The sequence below is a fragment of the Diabrotica virgifera genome, chromosome 2 (assembly GCF_917563875.1).
Source record: "Diabrotica virgifera virgifera chromosome 2, PGI_DIABVI_V3a".
NCBI classification, from domain to species: Eukaryota; Metazoa; Arthropoda; class Insecta; order Coleoptera; family Chrysomelidae; genus Diabrotica; species Diabrotica virgifera.
The window spans coordinates 226,011,066-226,034,133 of NC_065444.1; the positions used below are offsets into that span (position 1 = coordinate 226,011,066).

The window sequence follows — 23,068 nt, forward strand, 5'->3', positions numbered from 1 at the left end:
TATATTATTCGTTTTTTACAAATTTTAACTATTTGGAACATTCTACCATATTACTGGATTCAATATTTAAAGTGACAGTCAGCTCTGTGATGGATGACCGAAGTTATCTTTAACGTAAAGTTATCCTGTAGTTAAGGTGATGTATCATATTTAACTTGCGTTATTTCTTGACAGTTCTTGAGTTATCTGACATATCAACTGTCACTTTATAACGCGACGTTAAACCTCAAGTTATGAGATAACTCTGTAGTTATGTTAAGGATTGTAAGGTTAGGTTTATGTTTTGATTTGTTTTTAGATAGAAATCAAGTGAATATTTAACGTAGAACGCTGCTTCAGATTGTCCCAGGACCTTGTGCGGCATTTTATTAATTTAATAAATCAAATTTAATATCGAATATAAAGCAGCACAAAATGATCAAAAACATAGACCTAAGATAACAATTAAAAACACGTAGGTAATAAAATTAAAACAATAATAAAAATGAAAAAGAAAGGTAATAATTTAAAAATAAAAGGGTAATGCAATTTTAAAAAATTAACCCGATCAAAGAACAATCTTACCCAAAAAAAAAATAAAGGAAGGATGAAAATTTGGGAATAGGTAGTTGAAATTGTCTATTATTATATAAGAAAAAGTTTACAATTCTACATCCCCTCTCGAAGATGAAAAAAATACATTCAAAATAAGACCGGAATTGGATAAAATGACTAATTCTAAACAACTTTTCTTCTATAGAGTTTTTTCACTAAGTCAATACTTTTCGAGTTATTTGCGAGTGAATATGTTCATGATTAACAAAATAAAACATGTTTTTCGACGGTTTTTCGGAGATAACTCAAAAAGAAAGTATTTTAGCGAAAAAAATATTCAAAAATATAGCCCATAAAAAATTGAAAAAAATGGTGTATACATGAGGTCTGTAGACCCAGTAGAAGCAGAGTTGCAGCTAATGAAAAGTAGGTTCTTCTTCGTCAAATTCCAAATCGAATATTTCAATGTGAAATAACCCAAAAACGGAGCACTTTTAGGGGAAAATTCATTTTAACTTTTTTAAAGTGTTTAAAGAAAGGTTTACTTTTGTTTTTTTAAAAAACTTGTAATATAGGTCTGGATCCCGCGTATGAAAAAAAAGTTGATTAATAGCAAGCTGAAAATTTGTTAATAGCTTAAGGGTGTCTAGTCGGATAAACTTTGATAAATGGGAACACTGGAACAGGGGCAGTTTTAATTGTGGAACATGTTAAAAATTTGGAACGGTCACACTACGAAAACGGCACATGTATTTTGTCCGACAGAACAGACTTAAACTCTCCGAACCGAGATTAAACTCTCATGCAAAAATCAGACTGCTATCTATCACCAAATGGGCGTTTTAATGAGTGGAACATGTAGAATATGTCAAATGACAGGAATTATGACAGGTTATAAATAGCAGTCTGATTTTTGCATGAGAGTTTAATCTCTGTTCGGAGAGTTTAAGTCTATTCTGTCGGACAAAATAAATGTGCCGTTTTCGTGGTCTGACCGTTCCAAATTTTTAACCTGTTCCATAATTAAAACTACCCCTGTTCCAGTTTTCCCATATATCAAAGTTTATTCGACTAGACACCCTTAAGCTACTAACAAATTTTCAGCTTGCTATTAATCAACTTTTTTTTCATACGCCGGATCCAGACCTAATATTAAAAGTAAGTGAATTACTCTCAAAATATTGTTGGTCCCTTTTATTTTTTGGTAAAAAAATCGGGAAATTCACCCCCTAATTAGCATCACATATATATTTTAAAATTACCACTTCACAAGCTACTTTGTCTATGTATTATTTATATGATCTGTAAGTTTCATCGGTTCAAAGTGCTTCGTTTTGAAAAAGCTGTAGTTAAAATGTCTTGACCGAGTAACTAATCATGAGTTTAGGCAAATTTTTAACAGCCATATCATAACCAATTTTTGTCTAACAAGAAAACAAAAAATCAAAAATATTCAGAAAAGCAAAACGTACATTTTATTACTCTTTGAGATTTTTGGTATTCCTAATTGTTTTTAAGTTAATTCCATAAACAATTACGATTTTTTTCAAAATTAATAAAAATGTTTTATTTTTCAAAATTTAGCACTTTGAACCAATGAAACTTATAGATAATATAAACAATACATAAGTAAAGTAACTTGTAAAGCGGTAACGATTAATTTTACGCTGTACTTAAACTGCCGTCAAACGGTCGTGTACTATAATGCCGTTAACAGCTATGACGTCAGTCTTATGATGCGTTTTACGGCATTTTCTTCGGCTGCCGTTCGCCTGGAGGCTGGCAATCTTAGTATCAATTATTTCTGATAAAGAATTTATTAATATTAGAAAATTTTCTTATAAACGAAAAAGAAAACGAAGTGAAGTATTAAAACGTATTTTAATTATGGGTAATGATAAATACATAATTAAATTAGTCTTTATTTATTGTAAAACCTGTTGTAAAGTAAGAAAAAAAAATAATTATAGAAATTTAATCCTTTCTTTGGAATGGAACCCTGGATTTATTTGAAAATGTTTTGGGGTTCCTTTTCTTTTTTTCTTTTTTGGTGGTACTATTGCTGTCAGTGCTTGTGCTGAGTTTGAATTGACGTTATTTCTAACGCATTTCCATCTAACCATGCCTTGAATCGTACATGTACTGGGCAATCTTCTTTGAATGTCCAAGACTGCCGAATGCTTTTCCCACCGCTCTCGAACTTCCTTCCACCATGATTGCAAGCATAAACAAGTTGATAATGGATTAAAGAGCGTCCTATCGGCCTCTTAATTTTACTGCTCGAAATAGTACGTGCATATTGTTTCCAAAACGTGGTAAATGTACTTTCTCCAAGTTCCAGGATGGCTTTTTTGCATCGGCAATAGAAAGAAAACTAAATTTATGGTGATCAGTAAAAAGAACATTCAACATATCGACCTGAATATTCAAGCCGAACGTATTGAAAGAGTACACTGATTTAAATATCTGGGATATACAGTAAATGATAAGTGGGACCCAGACGTAGAGATTAGGATCCGAATTGAAATAGCAAGATCCAAATTCATAAAAATGAGAAAGCTCTTAAGCAACCGCAACCTAAGCGTTAACCTCCGATGGTGCGCCACGAAATGCTACGTACTCTCTACGCTACTTTAAGGAGTAGAAGGGTGGACGTTCACAGCAGCAACTATAAAGAAGTTAGCGGCTCTAGAAATGTGGCTGTATCGACGCATACTGAGAATACCTTGGACAGACAGAGTGACCAACATAGAGGTATTGAGACGAGTGGGTAAAGAGGTGGAATTTTTAACAACTGTTAAAAGGGGGAAAGCGTCATACCTGGGCCATGTGTTCCGTAATGATAAGTACAGTCTGCTACAGCTTATCGTGGAAGGCAAGATTGAGGGTAGAAGAGGTTTGGACAGAAAGAAGAAATCCTGGCTGAGAAACTTGAGAGAATGGTTTCAAATACCAGAAGCTGCGAACATAATACATGCGGCACAAAACAGAGAAACCTATCGTTTGATGGTCACCAACCTTCGGTAGAAGACGGCACATAAAGAAGAAGAAATGAGGAAAATGTATCGTCAACTTTTAACATCATTGACATACCAATACTTAACCTAACTAAAAGTACCAATATTTAGAAAACGAACGGACGCCCAATAATGACACTTACCTAAGTCATTCAAGTTTTCCAAATTAAAACTTATTATTCCCACAATCATTAACAATTAGTTACAAATATAACGCTTGTAACTATATACTGAGACGGGCACTATAATAAAATAAGATAGAAGAATCGTCAACTTGTGCATTAACTCACCACGTGTATATAATATGCTGAACTGCAAGTGAAGCGAACGGCAGCCGAAGAAAATGTCGTCAAACGCATCATACGAATGACGGCATAGCTGTTAACGGCATTATAGTGCAAGACCGTTTAACGGCAGTTTAAGTACAGCGTTAATTTTATTTGAGAAGCTAATTAAGGGGTGATTTTCGCCATTTTTTGACCAAAAAATAAAAGAGACCAACAATATTTTGAGCGTAACTCACTTACTTTTAATGTTAAAAGTTTTTTTTTTAACAAAAATAAACACTTTAAAAAAGTTGTAATTAATTTTCCCCGAAAAATGCTCCGTTTTTTTGGTTATTTCACATAGAAATATTCGATTTGGAATTTGACGAAGAAGAACCTACATTTCATTAGCTGCAACTCTGCTTCTACTGGGTCTGCAGACGTCACGCATACACCATTGGTTCAATTTTTTATAAGCTATATTTTTACTCTAAATATTTTTTTCGCTAAAATACTTACTTTTGAGTTATCTCCGAAAAACCGTACAAAAACATTTTTTTTTAGTTAAAAATGAACACATTCACTCGCAAATAACTCGAAAAGTATTTACTTAGTAAAAAAACTCTATAGAACAAACGTTACTCAGAATTAGGCATTTTATCCAATTCCGGACTTATTTTGAACGTATATTTTTTCACCCCCGAAAAAAAAATTTCACCCCGTATTTTCCAATTTTTGTAAAATGGAGGGGATGTAGAATTGTAAACTTTTTCTTATATAATAATAGACAATTTCAACTACCTATTCCCAAATTTTCATCCTTCCTTTATTTTTTGGGACATCTTGGTTATTAAAGCACCCTAATATGTCGGTGTAGATTTTGGCGTTCGATCCGACCATCACTTGTGACATCGTTGCCGTATCCTCTATTTTTTCATATTATCACGTTACAATTTTTGTGATATTATACACGAGCGTGACACCCTCAAAAAAGCGCTTAGTTTTCGAGATACTGACCGCAGAGGGATGAATGGCTAATTTTATTCATACTTTGTATTTTCGAGGGTGCTGAAAACGAAAATGAAGTTTATTTTGAATTTTATGTGGGGGAACATTGTCAAAATCGCAATTTTAACCTAGAAATAAAAAAAAAGAAATCACGTTTTTTTGCGTTTACCTCGCTACAACTCTGTTCGATTTTAATATTTTTTTCTGAAATTTTTACACTATATAGCTGTAACATTTCTGAAGACAAAGGTATCTTCCTCAAGTTTTTATTCTTATCATGATAAAGGTTATGAAGTTTTCAAAGAAAAAGGTGCGGATTTGTGCATTGCAAAGTTTAATCGCAAAAGTTGTGTGACGAAGTTTAAAATTTAGCTTCTCAATTCCGTTTATTTTAAAGTAAAGAGTACAAAGAAGTTTTCTGGTAAGTTTTAGATCAAAATGTTTTATAGAAAGAAAAATAGTGCAACTCTTAATGTCAACATTAGAAATCCCCAATATACCGCTTATTTTTTGAGGGACAGACAATCTAGGTCTATAAGCTTTTATTTGACACCTTATTTGTCATTTTACCTAGTATAATGACGGAGAAGTAAACGTTATTATTCTATTATTCTTGTAGGTTCATTTAACATTGATTGAAATTATGAAAGAAATATATAGAAAACAGCATGGCAACACTGTGAAGCACAAACATAAAAATTCAGCCACATTCAGCTGTACGTTACATAGGGTGCTTTAATATCAAAGATGTCCTTTTTTTGGAGGTTTTCGTAAAATTTTGCGTTTCCTGATCGGACTAAATATACAAAAATAAAATCGAGAGATACAAGTGAAATTTTTATTTATAAATATCCAAAGGTTTTAAGTACTGTTCTTTGTTCATTCTATCTACTTTTACGATTCACCACCGAACGACACCGAACATCGAACAGCTGTTCCATCGGTAGCCGTGGGTAGGTATACCAACTTCTCGTGATTCTCTTTCTCGCTCAAACTTGTACCTACTGATTCTACATAAGGTTCTCTTTTTAGACAACTTAATATTTTCTTCCGTCTATAACGTCTAAGAAATAACTCATCTCATAATAGTCTAGGGCGCATCTGTTTTGAGATGGACGTTGAGAGGTGACTCAAATTTTTTTGCAGAAATTGCTTGAAAATATCTTAAATAATAATATTTGAGTTATCCTCCCACTCAAAATGGTCCGGAACATTGTTTAAATAATCAAAATGTCAAAATATGAAGGAAAAATTCGATTTTTTTATTGGTTTTTTGATTATAACTTTAAAACTATTCATTTCTGAGAAAAGTTGTACTGACATAAAAGTTGCGTAATTAAATTTGCTACTATATAGAATTGGTTAAAGATTTAAAAAATAGTCACCCTTGTTGCAAAATAGCAATAATTGCGAAAAAAACCATACAAATACAAGTATTCGCCTTTTACGTTTTTCGACCATTTATGCTACACTTAGTACCTTCATATTTTACCCCGAAAAACTTTATGATCTAGTAAAACAACACTGTAAATTTCATTAAGATCGGTTTAATAGATTTTGCAAAATAAATTTTGCAATCCAGCTTTCGCAAAAAAAATTCATTTTTTTTTAATGTTGCAGGATTGAAAATAAAGCAGATAGCAAGTTGAATTTTTTTTTGCTTATAGAAGTGTACTTTACCTTTCATCTGCAATTTTCAAAATTAAAATCGATTAATTACCACGGCGTCAGAATTTTTTTTAAATAAACAATAATTTTTGGTGCTACGCGCAAGACAGTGGTGTTCGATTCACACAAGTTGATTTCCACCAAAATTTCTTCCAATCTTTATCTAATATATTATTTTCTTACTCTATATTTTGTTGTATTTTAATATTTTAATTCCACAAAAATCAAACTAATTTTATTATTGTTTATGAAATATTGTTCAAACAATTGCATATGTTTAAAAATAATAAACTTTTATTCTCTAAGTTAAAATATATGAACAAAGAAACTTTTTGCTAAAAAAAGTGTTATTTCAAAGGATAGAGTATGTGTTTTTATTTTGCAATAAACAAATTTATTTATTTATATCGAAATGTAATAAAAATTAAAATGTATCAATCATTATCAAAGGTCATTGGAATGCCCAATCAGAGCAAACTATCCGCTGTCCTGCGCGTAGCACCAATAATTAATGTTTATTTAAAAAAATTCCTGACGCCGTGGTAGTTAATCGATTTTAGTTTTGCGAATTACAAATGAAAGGTACAGTATACTTCTATAAGTAAAAAAAAATTCAACTTGCTATCTGCTTTATTTTAAGTCCTGTAACATTTTGAAAAAATTAATTTTTTTTGCGAAAGCTGGATTGCAAAATTTATTTTGCAAAATCTGTTGAACCCATCTTAATTAAATTTACAGTATTGTTTTACTGTACCATAAAGTTTTTCTGGATGAAATATGAAGGTCCTAAGTGTAGCATAAATGGTTGAAAACCGTAAAATGCGAATACTTGTTTTTGTATGGTCTTTTCGCAATTATTGCTATTTTACAACAAAGGTCACTATTTTTTAAATTTTTAACCACTTCTATATTGTAGGAAATTTAATTATGCAACTTTTATGTCAGTACAACTTTTCTCGGAAATGAATACTTTTAAAGTTATAATAAAAAAACGAAGAAAAAAATCGAATTTTTCCTTCATTTTTTGACATTTTGATTATTTAAACAATGTTCCGCACCCTTTTGAGAGGGAGGATAACTCAAATATTATTATTTGAGTTATTTTCAAGCAATTTATACAAAAGAATTTGAGTCACCTCTCAACGTCCAAATGTACTAATATTTTTACAGATGCGCCCTGGTCTATAACGGTGGATGATCCATCACACCGAATTTACGTTTTATAGTTATGGAGATAGTTATATGTTACAGTTATGTTAACTTTAAGGCAAACGTTAAAAATAACTTCGGTAATTCATCACACGGCCGAATAACATACTAAAGTAAAACCGGCCACTCACGATACTGCGGTGTCGTTCGACAAAATCGTCGATGATATCAATTCTGCAGTATAGAAACCAGTTTCTCTGTGGTAAAATTGTAACGATTTTATTGGATGCACGGTCACACACGATTAAAATTCCTCACATACCACGTGTACTACCCAGTTCCATTCCATTTCATAGCGTTCGATGGCCTTCTGTGTAATTCTTAATCCCTTGGCTGATAACTGTGTGCCATGGTCTCCATTCCATATGTCATAACGTAGAATACAACTGTTGAATACAGATATCTTAGATCAGAGAATCCTTTTCTTTAGATTTATTGGTATCTTTTTGTTTTTCAACACAACAAGTCTTCCTACTGCTGCCCAAGTCATTCGGATTCTTCTAGTTATCCCTGCCGTTTGATTCTGTTCGCCTGGTTTAATCATGTGATCAAGGTACAGTTCACCAAAAATAGCTGAAAGTCTGAAATTCTAACTGCCTGCGCGAACAATGAAGTGAGAACGCATTCGGAAGGAATAAGAGCCTGTACGCGCTGGTGACCTCTTAAATATAGGTCACAATCAAATTTACACAAACAACAGTGCAGGACTTATTATGGGTAATCCTCTAAGCCCATTACTATCAGATATATTTATGAACCAACTTGAAACAACAATTTCTAAATACCCCGTATTTAGACAGTTCTTATATTGGTGGAGATACGTGGATGACATACTAGTCTGCTTAACAGGAACTAACAGACAACTTGACCAATTTCTATCATACATTAATTCACTTCATAGTAATATTGAGTTCACAATAGAAACAGAACAGAATAATTCCATAAACTTTCTAGATGTAACGATTACCAGACTACACAACAAACATGAGTTCTCCGTATATCATATCCGCTTGTGTTGCTATAAATTATGGCATTATAAACCAAAAATTATATTTTTATATTGACCATTTATACTTTATATTACCATTATATTGACCAAAAGGTTTCGGAGAAAAATGGCGTAAGCAGTAGGGTAATAAAGTAGTAATAAAATCGTCTAATGCCATACTAATAGAAATTAGATGTTCGGTTCCGGTGAAGCATAAATATGGTGTCTTTGTATCAGTACCTTTTGTTAAAAGCGGCCTTTATCTTTGAATATTTACCCAAAGTATGAAAAAAGTGTAAACTATGAGAACAGGTCAATTTACAGAGAACTGTGTACATATTTAAAAATACGAAAATAGAATGGTAAAAAATGAGATATTTATAATATAACCTTTCTCGTTAGAACCTTGTTTGAACTATCAGACCAGCTCTTTTGGTAGGTATGAGATGAATGGACGTATGTTTCATCCATGTATATAATTGGGCGATTTGCGTTCCTGTAACGTTTCATACTACGTAAGAAATTCAGTCTAAGATGTTGAATATTGGGCTTTTCCATTAATAATTTTCTATTAGTTCTGGTTTTTCGCCAACGAAATCCCATCTTTCTAATTACTGTTCGTAGGCTTTCTATGGAACCTGAGTAGTTGTATTCCTCTGTAAATGTTCTGTGTATGCGTCTCACAGTTGGCACTTGTTTTTGTGTTATACAAAAATCCATTATATTATAACGTCGAAGACGCCCTATATCAAAATCGTCCAAGCACGTTTTTGAAGCGCTTTTTTTCCTCTTTTGTTTGGAGTTACAAATGAGGAACATTCGCCGTCTTCAATTAATTGCATTTTCCGAGCAACTTTTTGAACGCTGCTTAAACTAACACCTGTTGCCAATACCACACGCTCCTGCAGTTTTTTCAAATATCTACACGGTTCATTGTTTTTGGCTTCATTTCTCATAAAATGAATCACATTTGCTATCACTTCCCGTGTCTGATTATTTAAAACTTTTCCCTTCAGATTCGATTGAAACTCCATGTTTAATATAGGTACACAACACAGATTTGCAAATTTGGAATTGACTCTCCTTTGCGGTTCGTACTTTTAAAACATGTTTCGCAGACTGTACCGACTTGTTCACGTCACAAACGGTAGATATTAAGTGGACGCTCAGTGCGAGATCCGTCGGATGACGAATGCGCATCATGGGCGTGGTTATTTTCAGACTTTCAGCTATATTTGGTGAACGTATATATTATACTCTTCGACACTTTCGATCTCACTTCCATCTAAGTCGATTGTGTTATTTTTTGATTTGTCATCACTTTTATTTTATTTAGACTCATTTTTAAACCGATTTTCGCAGATTCTTAAGCTCCTGTAGCATGCAGATTAGTTACTCTATATTGTTGTTTATGACTAGGTACTATATCATCGGCAAATCAAATGATAAACTTGATGGCAGATCTTTAAGAAGATACGATATTTGTGAAATAGCCTAAGGCCTAAACGATATACCTACGCGGACAAATCCACCGCGTTAAATGGATTAAAAGAAAAGAAGAATATTGGGTAACCTATACTGTACCTATACAACAACCGAAATGCTACTAGATGCACGGGAACAATGAGCTAATACACTCCTGGACAATTCACTGTTTACTTTTATGTCTAGTGACGTGTAGAACGTCAGAAAATGTATAGAAGGCGAATATTAACATAGAAAGTTGACAGTTAATAGAACAGCTGTATTTGACGTTTATAATTGTCATTGTGTTAAAGTTGTACAGTATTGTAAAATTCTTGTTGTTTGAATAAAGTTATTTTAAAGTAGAATAACAATACTATCAATTAATGCATTTTTTGTATGGAATAACAACTATTTTGAATAGTTTCTTAACAGTAACATGACATACATGAAAGTCACATCTGAGAACGGACCGGATTAGCCCAAAAGCATAGCAATTAGGTACCTATCCATGTATCTAGTAGCGTGGCGCTTACTGTATACAAAAGAGCCTGTCTGTTCAATGTTTTTTATTCAGTGACATTCTTTTCTGTTACTACTTTTCCTATACAGTCAAACCCGCTTATTAGAATACCTACCTCTTAAAGGAATATCCCGATTTAAGGAATAGAAATTTGAGGACCCAAAACGTTTCTACTATCGACTAATGATCGGTTATTAGAATATCCCGGTTATAGGAATACTTCTGATTAGCCCTAAGGCTATTACGATAAGCGGGTTCGACTGTACCATCTACCTACTATTGTTCCACGTTCCTACAATTCGATGTTAAAAAAATGATTAATATTAAGAAAGCTACAATGTTTACCCATATCATTTTCTTTTAGTAAATCGAGTAATAAACTCGTATCAATGGCGTGACCAAATCAGTTCTAATTATTTAACCAAACATATTCCGCCGAATGGCATAGAAGAAAGACTGCAGAACCTAGAGGAACAACTAACATTGAGCACACCTGTTCCTAAAAATGTTTACCAACGCCTTCAAAATTTAGAAGATCGATTGATATATTTAGAATCTATTTCACCTGAATATGTCCAATTTTGGGTAAGTGCCTATTTGATAACTGAGTATGTATAGATTTGGCTTTTTGTAAATTTCTTGTTTTTTTCTTTCTTTTTTGGGTTACACTGGCTGTTGAAAATACTAGAATTTAAACCGAATATTTCGCTATTGCTATAGAGAACTACCGCATTTATTATATTTGGTAGTAATTGTGCATTGCTTGCTCTTAAGACGGTATCATCAGCATACCCGATGATGGCCCTCTTCTAATGCTTCTCTGAATATTATTAGACCTTCCGAATAGATATTAAATAATATCGGTGGCAAAACACAACCCTGTCGCACTTCTTTTCGGATGTGGTATGCTATACACTGCGCGTGTATAGCACACACAAAATGAGTCATTTTTGATGTCGAATTTCTTAATGTAATAGTGATTTTTTTATATGTTATAGCCTTATTCTTTAACAATATCGTTGTAATATTATTGTTGCTAGACAGGTAAATTGTGATTGTACACCGGGTGTACCAATCTATCTGTTTTTTTCTCTAAGTTCACCACACTCTGTGGAATATTCTAGCATTTATAAAATACTAAAATTAAAACCAACTATAGCCTCAGCCATATAGCCGTATACAGTGATGAGCGCGCTAATAACCGGCAAAATAACGCAAACGATGGAAAACATAATACATTGCGAAACAAAAAGAGATGAAACTAGTGGAGGTGGAAATTATCATTATCAACGTATAAATAATTAACATTACATTACAGTTTCCCACCTTTAGACCTGCGTGACAGGAGTATTTTATAAAATTCTACTGTCACAGTGACAGTTGTCACACTTATCTGATACGTCTAAAGGTGGGAAACTATGTAATGTAATGTTAATTTATACGTTTATAACGATAATTTCCACCTCTACTAATTTCATCTCTTTTTGTTTCGCAATGTATTATGTTTTCTATCTTTTGCGTTATGTTGCGGTTTTGTCGGTAATATCCGTATACACGCCAATGGTTAATATAAAATTCTTAATTGTATGGCAAAAAATGCGCAATAACTACCTCTTAAAACCTACCAAATTTCATTTGCATATCTTAACCGGTTTTAGAGCAATAAATAAATCGTCAATTTGTAAGAAAAAAAATCAACATCCCGTATCTCGGAAACGAAGCATTTGTGGACATGTTTATAAAGCAAACGGTCATTATTTTTTCATGCAGAATTACCCCTTAAAGTTTGTCGCTCTTATTTAGAAATACCCTGTATTTATGAAGAACACGGCTAGTTGTTAAAGTACCTAACCTTTTTATTATCCAACATAACCGAATGAAGCAAAAAACAGAATTTTAGAAAATCTGAGGCCATAGTTGCGGATTGGTACACCCGGTATACAATGACAATTTACCTGTCTAGCAACAATATTATTACAGAGATATTGTTAAAGAGTGTGACATAATTTTGTCACCCGATTGTTTTCAGCTCCTGGCCTATTTATTATAATTTAACAGGCCCTTTTTTACTGAATTTGATTTATGTGTTTGTGAATTCATTTAAAAGGGGGACCTTTTTAACAGGTACACACCTCGATATTTCTTTTTCATTCTAGAAAATGATTATTTGATATTGATGTAAATAACCCTTCGATTGTTATTCTAGAATAAGACGAATTCTTCCGTAATAATCTTTCTTATTCTGGAACATTGTAATAATGTATAAATAGGGGTTTTTGGAATTAGTAGGTCAGTTGTGAATTTGAAACCGTCAGTGTACTTTGATATGTAACGGGCGCGGTATTTTTGAATTTGTAATTAGATAAATTAGTAGATTTGGTGTAATAAATAAATTAGATATCGTAGTTTGTAAAATAAAAGATATAAATTCAGTGTTTTTCATTTGTTTAGAAGTAAGTTATTAAAAATAAATAAAAACTAAAACTAAACAACGGGTAGCGAGTAGGAACTCTTTAGATTATTGAAGATAGTCCTATCAGGGAAAATGAATCAATCCCTGCCTTTCGCAGATTCCGGGGGTTTCCTGACCGGGGAAACTAGTACCTGTTTAGGGTCCCTTGTCCAGGGTTACGGATGAAGTCCACAACGGCAGACATGGCGGAGAAGCGGAGCTTCGGTACGGTGTGGATGGCGGAAGTGGCAACCCTCGATTATAGGGGTAATATAGAATCAAAACCGTAGCGTCTGATCCAGAATGGACGGCTACGAACAGCGTCTGACCCAGAGTGGGCGGCTGATATAAAACTCACCAACCCGTCTAGCCAGCGTGGTGTTTTAGGGCTACTCACCCTTCCAACTACATAGAAATGGCGAATACTAAAACGAACGGATATGGTCCCCAGGTGGGTACGGTATGTTATGCCAAGTCCCACACCCAGAAAAGGGTCTGCCTCGTGGAATCTGGGGGAGGCAAGAATTCGCTTAGTACACACAAAATGCACATCGGAACATATAACATCAGAACGATGAGGACAGAAGATAACCTAGAAGAGTTGCAAGAAGAGCTTAAGACCATAAAATGGGACGTAGTAGGCTTGTGCGAGACAAGGCTTAAAGGCGAAGAAACGACTCTTCTAAAATCAGGCACACTTTGTACCAATACAATTCAGGAAATAACCAAGGTATAGGAGGCGTAGGCTTTTTGGTACATAAAAGAATTGAAAACTTGGTAACTAAATTCCAAGCGATTTCTAATAGAGTTATCTATCTGGTGATAAAACTAAATTGTAGATATAGTATTCAAATAATCCATTGTTATGCGCCAACTTCTTCTGCAGATGATGAAGAGGTAGAACAACTTTATGAAGACATTACAAGAGCCAGAAACCTAGAGAAAACATATTACGTAATAATTACGGGAGATTTCAACGCTAAAATAGGAAAGAACGAAAATAACAACGACAACGAATATATTGGAAATTTTGGACTGGGAAGTAGAAATCACAGGGGAGATATGCTCGCAAATTTCCTCTGCAAAGAAAAGCTATTCTGCTTAAACACATTCTACAAGAAAAAGATGCAGAGAAAATGGACGTGGCACAGCCCAGACGGCAAAGTAAAAAATGAAATTGACTTTATACTCTCTAACTTCAAAAACATTGCTAAAGATGTTACTGTACTAAATTCTGTCGACACTGGTAGTGACCATCGGTTAGTTAGGGTGCGAATAGAAGTAAATACGAAATTCGATAGAAGAAAATTATTAACACAGGATAAATTACCAAACATAGAAGCCCTCGAAATGAATCAAGAGGAATATCAAAGTGAACTAAAAAAGAAACTAGGACCTTTACCAGTATTCAACACGAAAGATATAAATGAAATAACAGAAAAATTAACGAATGACATAACATCAACTATAAAAAAGATCTGTGGTAAAAATAAAAATCCGAGAAAAACGAAACTTAAACAAACAACACTGGATTTAATGGAAGAAAGAAGAAGAACATCTAAAGAATTACCAGAATATAAGGCTATCAACAATAAAGTTAAAAAGAGCATAAGGTCAGACTTGCGGGCTTATAAAACAAAACAAATATTGCAAACCATCGAAGACAATAGAAACATGAGAGTATTGAAATCAAATTTAACTAAAGGAAAATCGAAGTTAACTAAAATCAAAAACCAACAGGGGAATACGCTGACGGAAAAAACTCAAATAATCAAGGAAATACAAACGTTCTACAAGAATCTTTATACATCCACTATACAGAACCCCGGAACAGACCATAGAACAATTCTAAACGTCGGCTCGGAAACTCTCCCTAAAATAACTTCTTCGGAAATTAGACATGCCTTACAGCAAATGAAGAATAAAAAAGCTCCTGGCGAGGATCATATAACGTCTGAAATGTTAAAAATGGGTGGCAACACCGTTGTAGAGGTTGTGGAAGTCTTGCTGAATAGGTGTCTAATAGAGAAAAGAATACCCAATCTGTGGGAAAACGCCGAAATAATACTTTTACACAAGAAAGGAGACACTACTAATATTGAAAACTACAGGCCTATAAGTTTGTTGTCACATTTATACAAATTGCTAACAAGAATAATAACCAACCGCGTAACACAAACACTTGATTTATATCAACCGGTTGAACAGGCGGGATTTCGAAAAGGGTTTGGTACTAACGATCACTTACAAACCATCAGAACGCTGGTAGAAAAAACCACAGAATATAATGTACCCTTACATATGGCATTTATTGACTTTCACAAGGCTTTCGATAGTATTGAAACCTGGTCCTTTTTGTCAGCCCTCAGGGATGCTCGAATAGACTCACGGTACACTACACTCATTAAAAACATTTATGAACAGGCCACATTCCACATCAAAATCAATGAAGACCAAAAAACCGAAAAAATACGCCTTGGTAAAGGTATTAGACAAGGTGATACTATTTCACCAAAACTTTTTACCTTAGCATTGGAAAATGTATTCAAACAGCTCGACTGGGAGGAAAAAGGTCTAAACATTGATGGTGTACGTTTGAGTCATTTGAGGTTTGCGGACGACATAGTATTATTCAGTACAGATATCAAGGAACTGGAGCAAATGATGAAGGAACTAAACCAGCAGTCAAATAAAATAGGTCTCAAAATGAATCTTCAGAAAACAAAAATAATGAGTAATGTACAAACTAATCTTGTTATTGACAACGTCAGTCTTGAAAATGTAGACCACTATATATATCTTGGACATACCATCAAAATCGGCAAAGAAAACCAAATAGCCGAAATAAAAAGACGCATACAATTGTCTTGGGTAGCTTTCGGCAAGTTAAGCTTTATATTGAAGAATAGAGATATACCAATGTGTCTAAAACGTAGAGTTTATGACAAATGTATCTTGCCTGTAACTACATATGGACTGGAGACCATGGCCTTTACAAAGAAAACCTTAGAGCAGCTCAGTACAACTCAAAGAGCGATGGAGAGGGCCATGCTAGGGATTAGTTTGAGAGACAAAATTCGAAATATCGACATTCGTGAAAGAACAAAGATTACTGATGTCGCAGAACGTATAGCAAGGCTCAAGTGGCAATGGGTCGGACATGTTGCCCGAGATAATCCCGAAAAATGGACACAGACTAACAAACTGGAGACCAAGAGAGAACAGGCGAGGAGTAGGCAGACCGCAGAAGAGGTGGGCAGATGATATCAAACAAGTCGCGGGCAAACAGTGGAGGAGAATTGCCAAGAGTAGAAATCGATGGAAGCAAATGGAAGAGGCCTATGTCCAGCAGTGGACGAACAAAGGCTGAAGAAGAAGAAGAAGACTAAACATTAGTGCCTAAAAGATCATAGAAAAGACAGTTTTGTAACATTGGTGATCAGAAGTGGATAATAATAAAGAAAATAAACTCAGTTTAAATACAGTTTAAATACATTTAATAATAACTAAATATAAATCGTAATAAATAAAGTGTGTAACCATGTCTTAAATTAGTAGATTTGGTGTAATAAATAAATCAGATATCGTAGTTTGTAAAATAAAAGATATAAATTCAGTGTTTTTCATTTGTTTAGAAGTGAGTTATTAAACATAAATAAAGTCAACGAAAATTAAACATTAGTGCCTAAAAGATCATAGAAAAGACAGTTTTGTAACAAGAGTAAGGCTATAACATCGGACAAGTTTAGGAAATTCGAGACATCAAAAATAATCCATTTTGTGGGTGGCCCGTTTTCTCTGACGCGCAGTTTATTTCAGTTATTGCCCTATGGCGCCAATATAGTTCTGAGATAATTCGCAGACAAATGCTTTTTGATACCCAATAAAATATACATTTACATTCTTGTCTCTGCATCGGTGTGTAACACATTTAAGGCAAACAGAGCTTCTCGTATTCTCAATCCGTTTCGAAATCCGAATTGAGTGTCACTCATCGTCATCTGAAATTCACATTTCTTGTAAATTCGTGGATGATTCTGAGAAAAGTTTTAAGGATATGAGACATCAAGCTTAATATCCAATAGTCATGGCGTTGTGAAGAATTTGTTTTTTTTTTGTTACGAATGTTGATTTTAGCCAGTCTGTTGGTATTTTACCTATATCGTACTTGCGGTGTATAGAGAAAATATTATATTTTCAACGAAAACTTTTCGTTTATAAATTCGCAACGGCTGTGTGTTATTGCGTTGCCGTTCCTGCAATACTTGGAGAAGATTTATCGATGGATTCCTATGTAGTTTTGTCTTCTGAATCCAAATCTGAAAACGGCATTTTGACATCTCTAACCGTCTTCGAGATAATCGACCTCAAAGTCTAAAATGTGACGTCACAATCCTTTTATTTTCTGCCGACACACTAAACGTCAGCTGAAATCGTTGCTAGTAAGTAGGCTAGTTTTTTAATTTGAATTTGTTAAGCAAAGCATAGGTTATTTACATTATTTGAGTTTGACACTTCGTGAATGTCAAACTAAATTTTAAATTAAGTATTAATAAAATATAAATGACACTAAATGTTTTGATTACATTACAAATTAAAAATTTTGATAGTGAATTTAATTGTAAATACGATGTCCAAAAAGGTTTATACGAGTATACGGCCTCCCATTTAATGGGAGTACCTAATGATAAATGGACTGTTCCATTTGTTATGAAATGAAAATTGTTATTATAGTCGGTTCGCTAAACTCAGACACAACTGGCTAGTGATTTTAGTAAGTATTTTTTTTTTGTTTTTTGCCAATTTTGCCAAAATTGGCAAGATTACTAATTATTTAGTAATTATTAACTATTTAGTAATTATTTGTTTTTTGCCAAATTGGTAAGATTACTGACTAAAATCACTAGCCAGTTGTGTCTGAGTTTAGCGAACCGACTATATGAAATGTTGTTTGGGATAAAAAATTATGTTCTGATATGTGCAATTACCTCCTTCTAATGGAAAAAAATATTTGAAGATTTTTCTCAAATTATGGATACCAAAAACATTTTCATTTATAACTCTTTTATTTTTAATTTGACGAAGAAAAGTTATTCTTCATAAAAAGCTCTTCATGGTATAAGATTTATGATGCAACCATCATATATCAAATTTTATTAATTTTATACGAGGTATATAAAAAATATGAATTTCGATCAAGAGTAAAGTACCTTTATAGTTCAACATTTAAATTAGAATGATATAATTGCACATTAAAACATAATTTTTAATTCTAAACAACTTTTCATAATAGCAATTTTCTATATTTTGAATTAAAATACGTAAATAAACAAAGTTTTCGTTATGATAATGCTCGCCTTTTCAGCTTGTTTAAATTTAAATTTAATTTATTTAAATTTTATAAAAGATACAATACTAACACATGCCTTTGTATTTTAGAATAAAATTGTAGTCCCAAATGGAAGTTCAGCAAAGAAGAAAGTATTTACAATTAGTGAAATTGATGCTTTAATTGCTGAAGTACAAAGAGTATAATGTAACCTTAGTTTGTAATTAAAAAAATAAATTTGTTAATCAAATGTTTACCCGATGTGTGTTTTGTTTTTGTGATATTCATTTATAACTTTACTTTATTCCTTCCGTTATAGGGCTTTTCATTCACAGTCATTTGTTTCGAGCTTCTGTCATGTGTCACGTAATATTAATATATCTGCGTCATACGTTATTGGTATATATCAATGATACAAACCAAAGACGTATGACGTAGATATATTATTATTATGTGACACATGACAGGAGCTCGAAACAAATGACAATCGATGAAAAGCCCTATACAATAGTTACATAAATTACTATCCGTTGGAGAGTTGACACGAATGGGATATGTCATTTCGACAGAGCTTCTCATGGTGGCATAATTTGTAAGCTATCTATCACAGGTGATAAATTCATTTCTTTTTCTTCACTATATTTTCTTACTTTAGTAATGACATCTTTTTTAACCAGATTCTGGAAAACAAAGAATCTACATATCCCTCTCTTACTATAGTGTTTACAATCCAGGGCAAAGCACATTACCATTTTTATCATATAAAATACAACGGTTCACAAAAGTTCCTAAACTTTGCTTGTGGAATATCACTAAAAAATTATATTTCATAGAAATTTAAGACCGAATTATGGTAGTATTATCTTAAAAAACACTATACTTAAGCAGAAATAGCAACAGAAGAAGCAAAATTTCAACTTTATAGCAATTAAAAAGGCTGAGATTGGGCAAATCCTGGCTTTTCAACATTTGTTTACAAAGTGATAATAACAATATGACAGTCATGACGTCACACTTCGGCTATCAGCCTTAAAATCTCCGTATTTTTGTACATTTAAACTATATTTATGTATTATATCAGACATTTTCTACCATATAGAGGATTTATAGCAAATTTTTAATTAATAGTAATACTGTAAAAATTAATTAGTCCTGTCGCCAGGGGGGGTACAACGGCCTCCTTAATTCAGATGGACTTACCCAAGTTTTTTTTATATATTTTGACCCGTAGAATACGAATTTTTTGGGTAACAGTTGATCCGGATGTCGATAAGATTGTTATAGACAAAGAACTTGAGGAATTACATAACAGCGATTTCTCGCAAAACAAAACATCTTTTTGTATTTTTTGGGTCATTTTAAGCAAAAAATATTCCTACAAGTTTTTTCGTAGAATGCATAGTTTTCGAGATAACCGCGGTTGAACTTTCAAAAAATCGAAAAATTGCAATTTTTGAACCCGAATAACTTTTGATTAAAAAATAAAGTAGCAATTCTGCTAACCGCATTTGAAAGTTTAAGTCAAGTTATATCGGTTTTGATTATTTTCATTGCTAAAAATTAATTTTTTTATTGTTAAACTAATCTATAAACACATAGTGTTTCCCGTGACTAATACATGCGTTTTAACGCATGCTACGTAGAAAATGCCTCGCTTGCACTTGTAGCTACTCTACCTACTCGTTCGATTTTAAATGAGAAATCATAGAAAACATCACTCACATACTAGGTGTTTATAGCTTTGTTTAACAATAAAGTAATAAATTTTTAGCAATGCAAATAATCAAAACCGATATAATTTGACTTAAACTTTCAAATGCGGTAAGCAGAATTGCTACTTTATTTTTTAATCAAAAGTTATTCGGGTTCAAAAATTAGAATTTTTCGATTTTTTGAAAGTTCAACCGCGGTTATCTCGAAAACTATGCATTCTACGAAAAAACTTGTAGGAATATTTTTTGCTTAAAATGACCCAAAAAATTCAAAAAGATGTTTTGTTTTGCGAGAAATTGCTGTTATGTAATTCCTCAAGTTCTTTGTCTATAACAATCTTATCGACATCCGGATCAACTGTTACCCAAAAAATTCGTATTCTGCGGGTCAAAATATATAAAAAAAACTTAGGTAAGTCCATCTGAATTAAGGAGGCCGTTGTACCCCCCCTGGCGACAGGACTAAATAGTAAAATCGTAAATAATCTCTTGTTTTTCTAAATCACACATAAAACATACACATAAGATCGTCTCCTGCATCGACAGAGTGTACCACGTGACCTATAATCATAGTTAACGCTCCCAGAGCATATCGACGTACCGTTGAAAACTGTACCTGGTTTCCATGTGGAATCGCTCCACTGCCAGTGGCGGATCTACCGGGAGGGAAAAAGGGGAAATTTCCCCCTTAGTAAGGTCCAAAATTAAAGAAAAAAATTGTTGAAACATAAAAATATATTAGCTGCCATGCAACTTAAACCACAGACAAATTCAACCTAATAAACACGCTAGTTAGGAAAATTAATGCATACAAGTTATTATTTATGTTTTTTATGTAGTTTGGGTTTATCTTTTTTATGTCTTTTGGTTGGAGTTTAAATTGGAAGTTCCCCCCTAAGGCAAATTTCCCCTCCCAAGACAAATGTCTAGATCCGCCACAGGATGACACACCGGTCTGTTATTTTATTCGGTTAAGAGGATCGGTACGTATTTTCGGCTGCAATGCTATTCAAATGGAGATTCATTTTTTTCGAATCCTGAGAAAACTAATAAGTATTTTTGAAAAATTTTAACGCAGAATGATATATTACGTTATTAGCGAGGGCCGAAAGTCCCTGAGAACTTCTATAATGTTTATTTTAATAAGTTACAGGGGTGAAAAACTAAGAGAAAATGTAGTGTGATTTTTAATTTCAAATATCTCATTCGAAAGAAACTTCTTGTATATTCTAAGGGACTTTCGGCCCTCGATAATAATTTAGTCTTTCATTTTGTGTTTAAATTTTTTTAAAATATTTATTAGTTTTTTCAGGATTCGAAAAAAATGGACACCATGTCCGTGGAAATCGAACATTCGCTATCTTTGTCATACAACGCACTCATTCGAATATAATGTTATGACAAGATTCAAGACAGTGACAAGTAGAGATGTGTCCGACCCGCTATTTTGATATAGCAGTTCATTCTGCTACTGCTTTTTAACGCTTTTACGATGATAATAAAATCAATCAAAGAGTTGTTTATTAAATAGTATTGATAGTGTATTTGAAAAATAATAATTTATTTAAGGCGTACAATTAATAAAAAGTTATTTATTGTTTATATATTATTTATGGAAAATCCAAGTATTTCAAGTCATTAAAGTTCAAATAAAAGTATTATTTTATAAGAGTTCCGATAACCGTAAATAGGTACGAGTTTAGTTATATAGTAAAGTGTCCATGGTGGCATAAAATGTAGTAAATGCTAATGCTTCAAGTACGAACTACATTTTTGAAGATTTCACTACACTTAAAAAGCATTTGCTTTTCTCCGTAGTATTTGCTACTATTTACCAGCCTACAGAGAAGAATGTACTACGCTTTTGAAGTATGTGCTTGTTTAGTAGTATTTTGCTTCAGTTTAAGTGAAGTTGGTGGGTGGACGTCTTCGGCGTAGGTATTTTTTTGTTACAATATGGCAGCATTTATGAATGTGTGTCATAGAAAAATTTACAAACTAAGAAGAAGATTCTTAATTTTTGGGGTCATTCTTTTATCAAATAAAATTTAATAATTGTGAAGAAGATTAACAAATAACAATTGTTCATTTTTATCCTCGCGTAACTCTTGTCGCTTCGGATCCGAGTCACTCATTTTTACTCATGTACAATTCTAATAATTTGGTACGTAAAAATGTGAATTCACAAATCACAAGCACATGGAAAACTAATTCCATCACGATTGGTGTAATGCAGACACGGCTGGCGCTACGCTTTGTAGTAGATACTTCTGGTCAGTAGTAGGTACTTCTGTTGTGTAGTAAGTTCTTAACAAAAGCACCTACTTTTGTGTAAAAGAAAATGCTACAAAGTAGTGACTATTTGCTGAAGCAATAGCATCTACTATGTTTTATGCATTCCGCCCATTTTCTTGAGTGAATTATTAAATGTTGACTTAATATTTTAATAAAGATGATTTTAAGATTTTATAATAAAAGGCTTTGCTTTTTACGGAGAGTTTGAACGCTTTTTTTTCTCGAAGAAAAATAATAAAATGATATTCTCGGCTCCTTTTCCTAAGTGACTTCTCTATTGAGGTTGGCGGTCAATATGGCAAATTTCTCTCTATTCTGGGCTTAATGAACTAAGTCATTTCCTGTTGTGTGAGTCCAATCTCTGATGTTTCGGAGCCAAGATTTTTTTTTTCTTCTTTAACCCCTTTTACCTTGGATCTTGCCATCTAATATTACCTGGAGCTGCTCAAATTCCCTATGGCGCATTGTGTGCTAGATATGACGTCTATCTAATTTTGATAGTATTGACCTTATCTAGGCTTTCCATGGTAACACAGGACATTATTAAAATAACTTTACAACTTTTTTTCTTTTTCGACTTATATAAATAATGGTAACCACTGA

General features: G+C 33.1%; 1 protein-coding gene across 2 annotated transcripts in view; it reads left to right on the top strand.

Moving 5' to 3' along the window:
• Window positions 1–23,068, top strand: part of LOC126880453 (molybdopterin synthase catalytic subunit) — a 67,795-nt gene that overhangs the window by 37,005 nt on the left and 7,722 nt on the right. Inside the window, exons 4-5 of one of the 2 annotated variants that reach the window (XM_050644320.1) lie at window positions 11,042–11,262; window positions 18,569–18,719. In XM_050644320.1, coding sequence (XP_050500277.1) covers window positions 11,042–11,262; window positions 18,569–18,664 — 317 coding nt within the window. In that variant the 3' untranslated portion in view covers window positions 18,665–18,719. Of the gene's footprint in view, window positions 1–11,041; window positions 11,263–18,568; window positions 18,720–23,068 lie in introns of those variants that run through there. The other variant, XM_050644319.1, reaches the window with a different exon arrangement.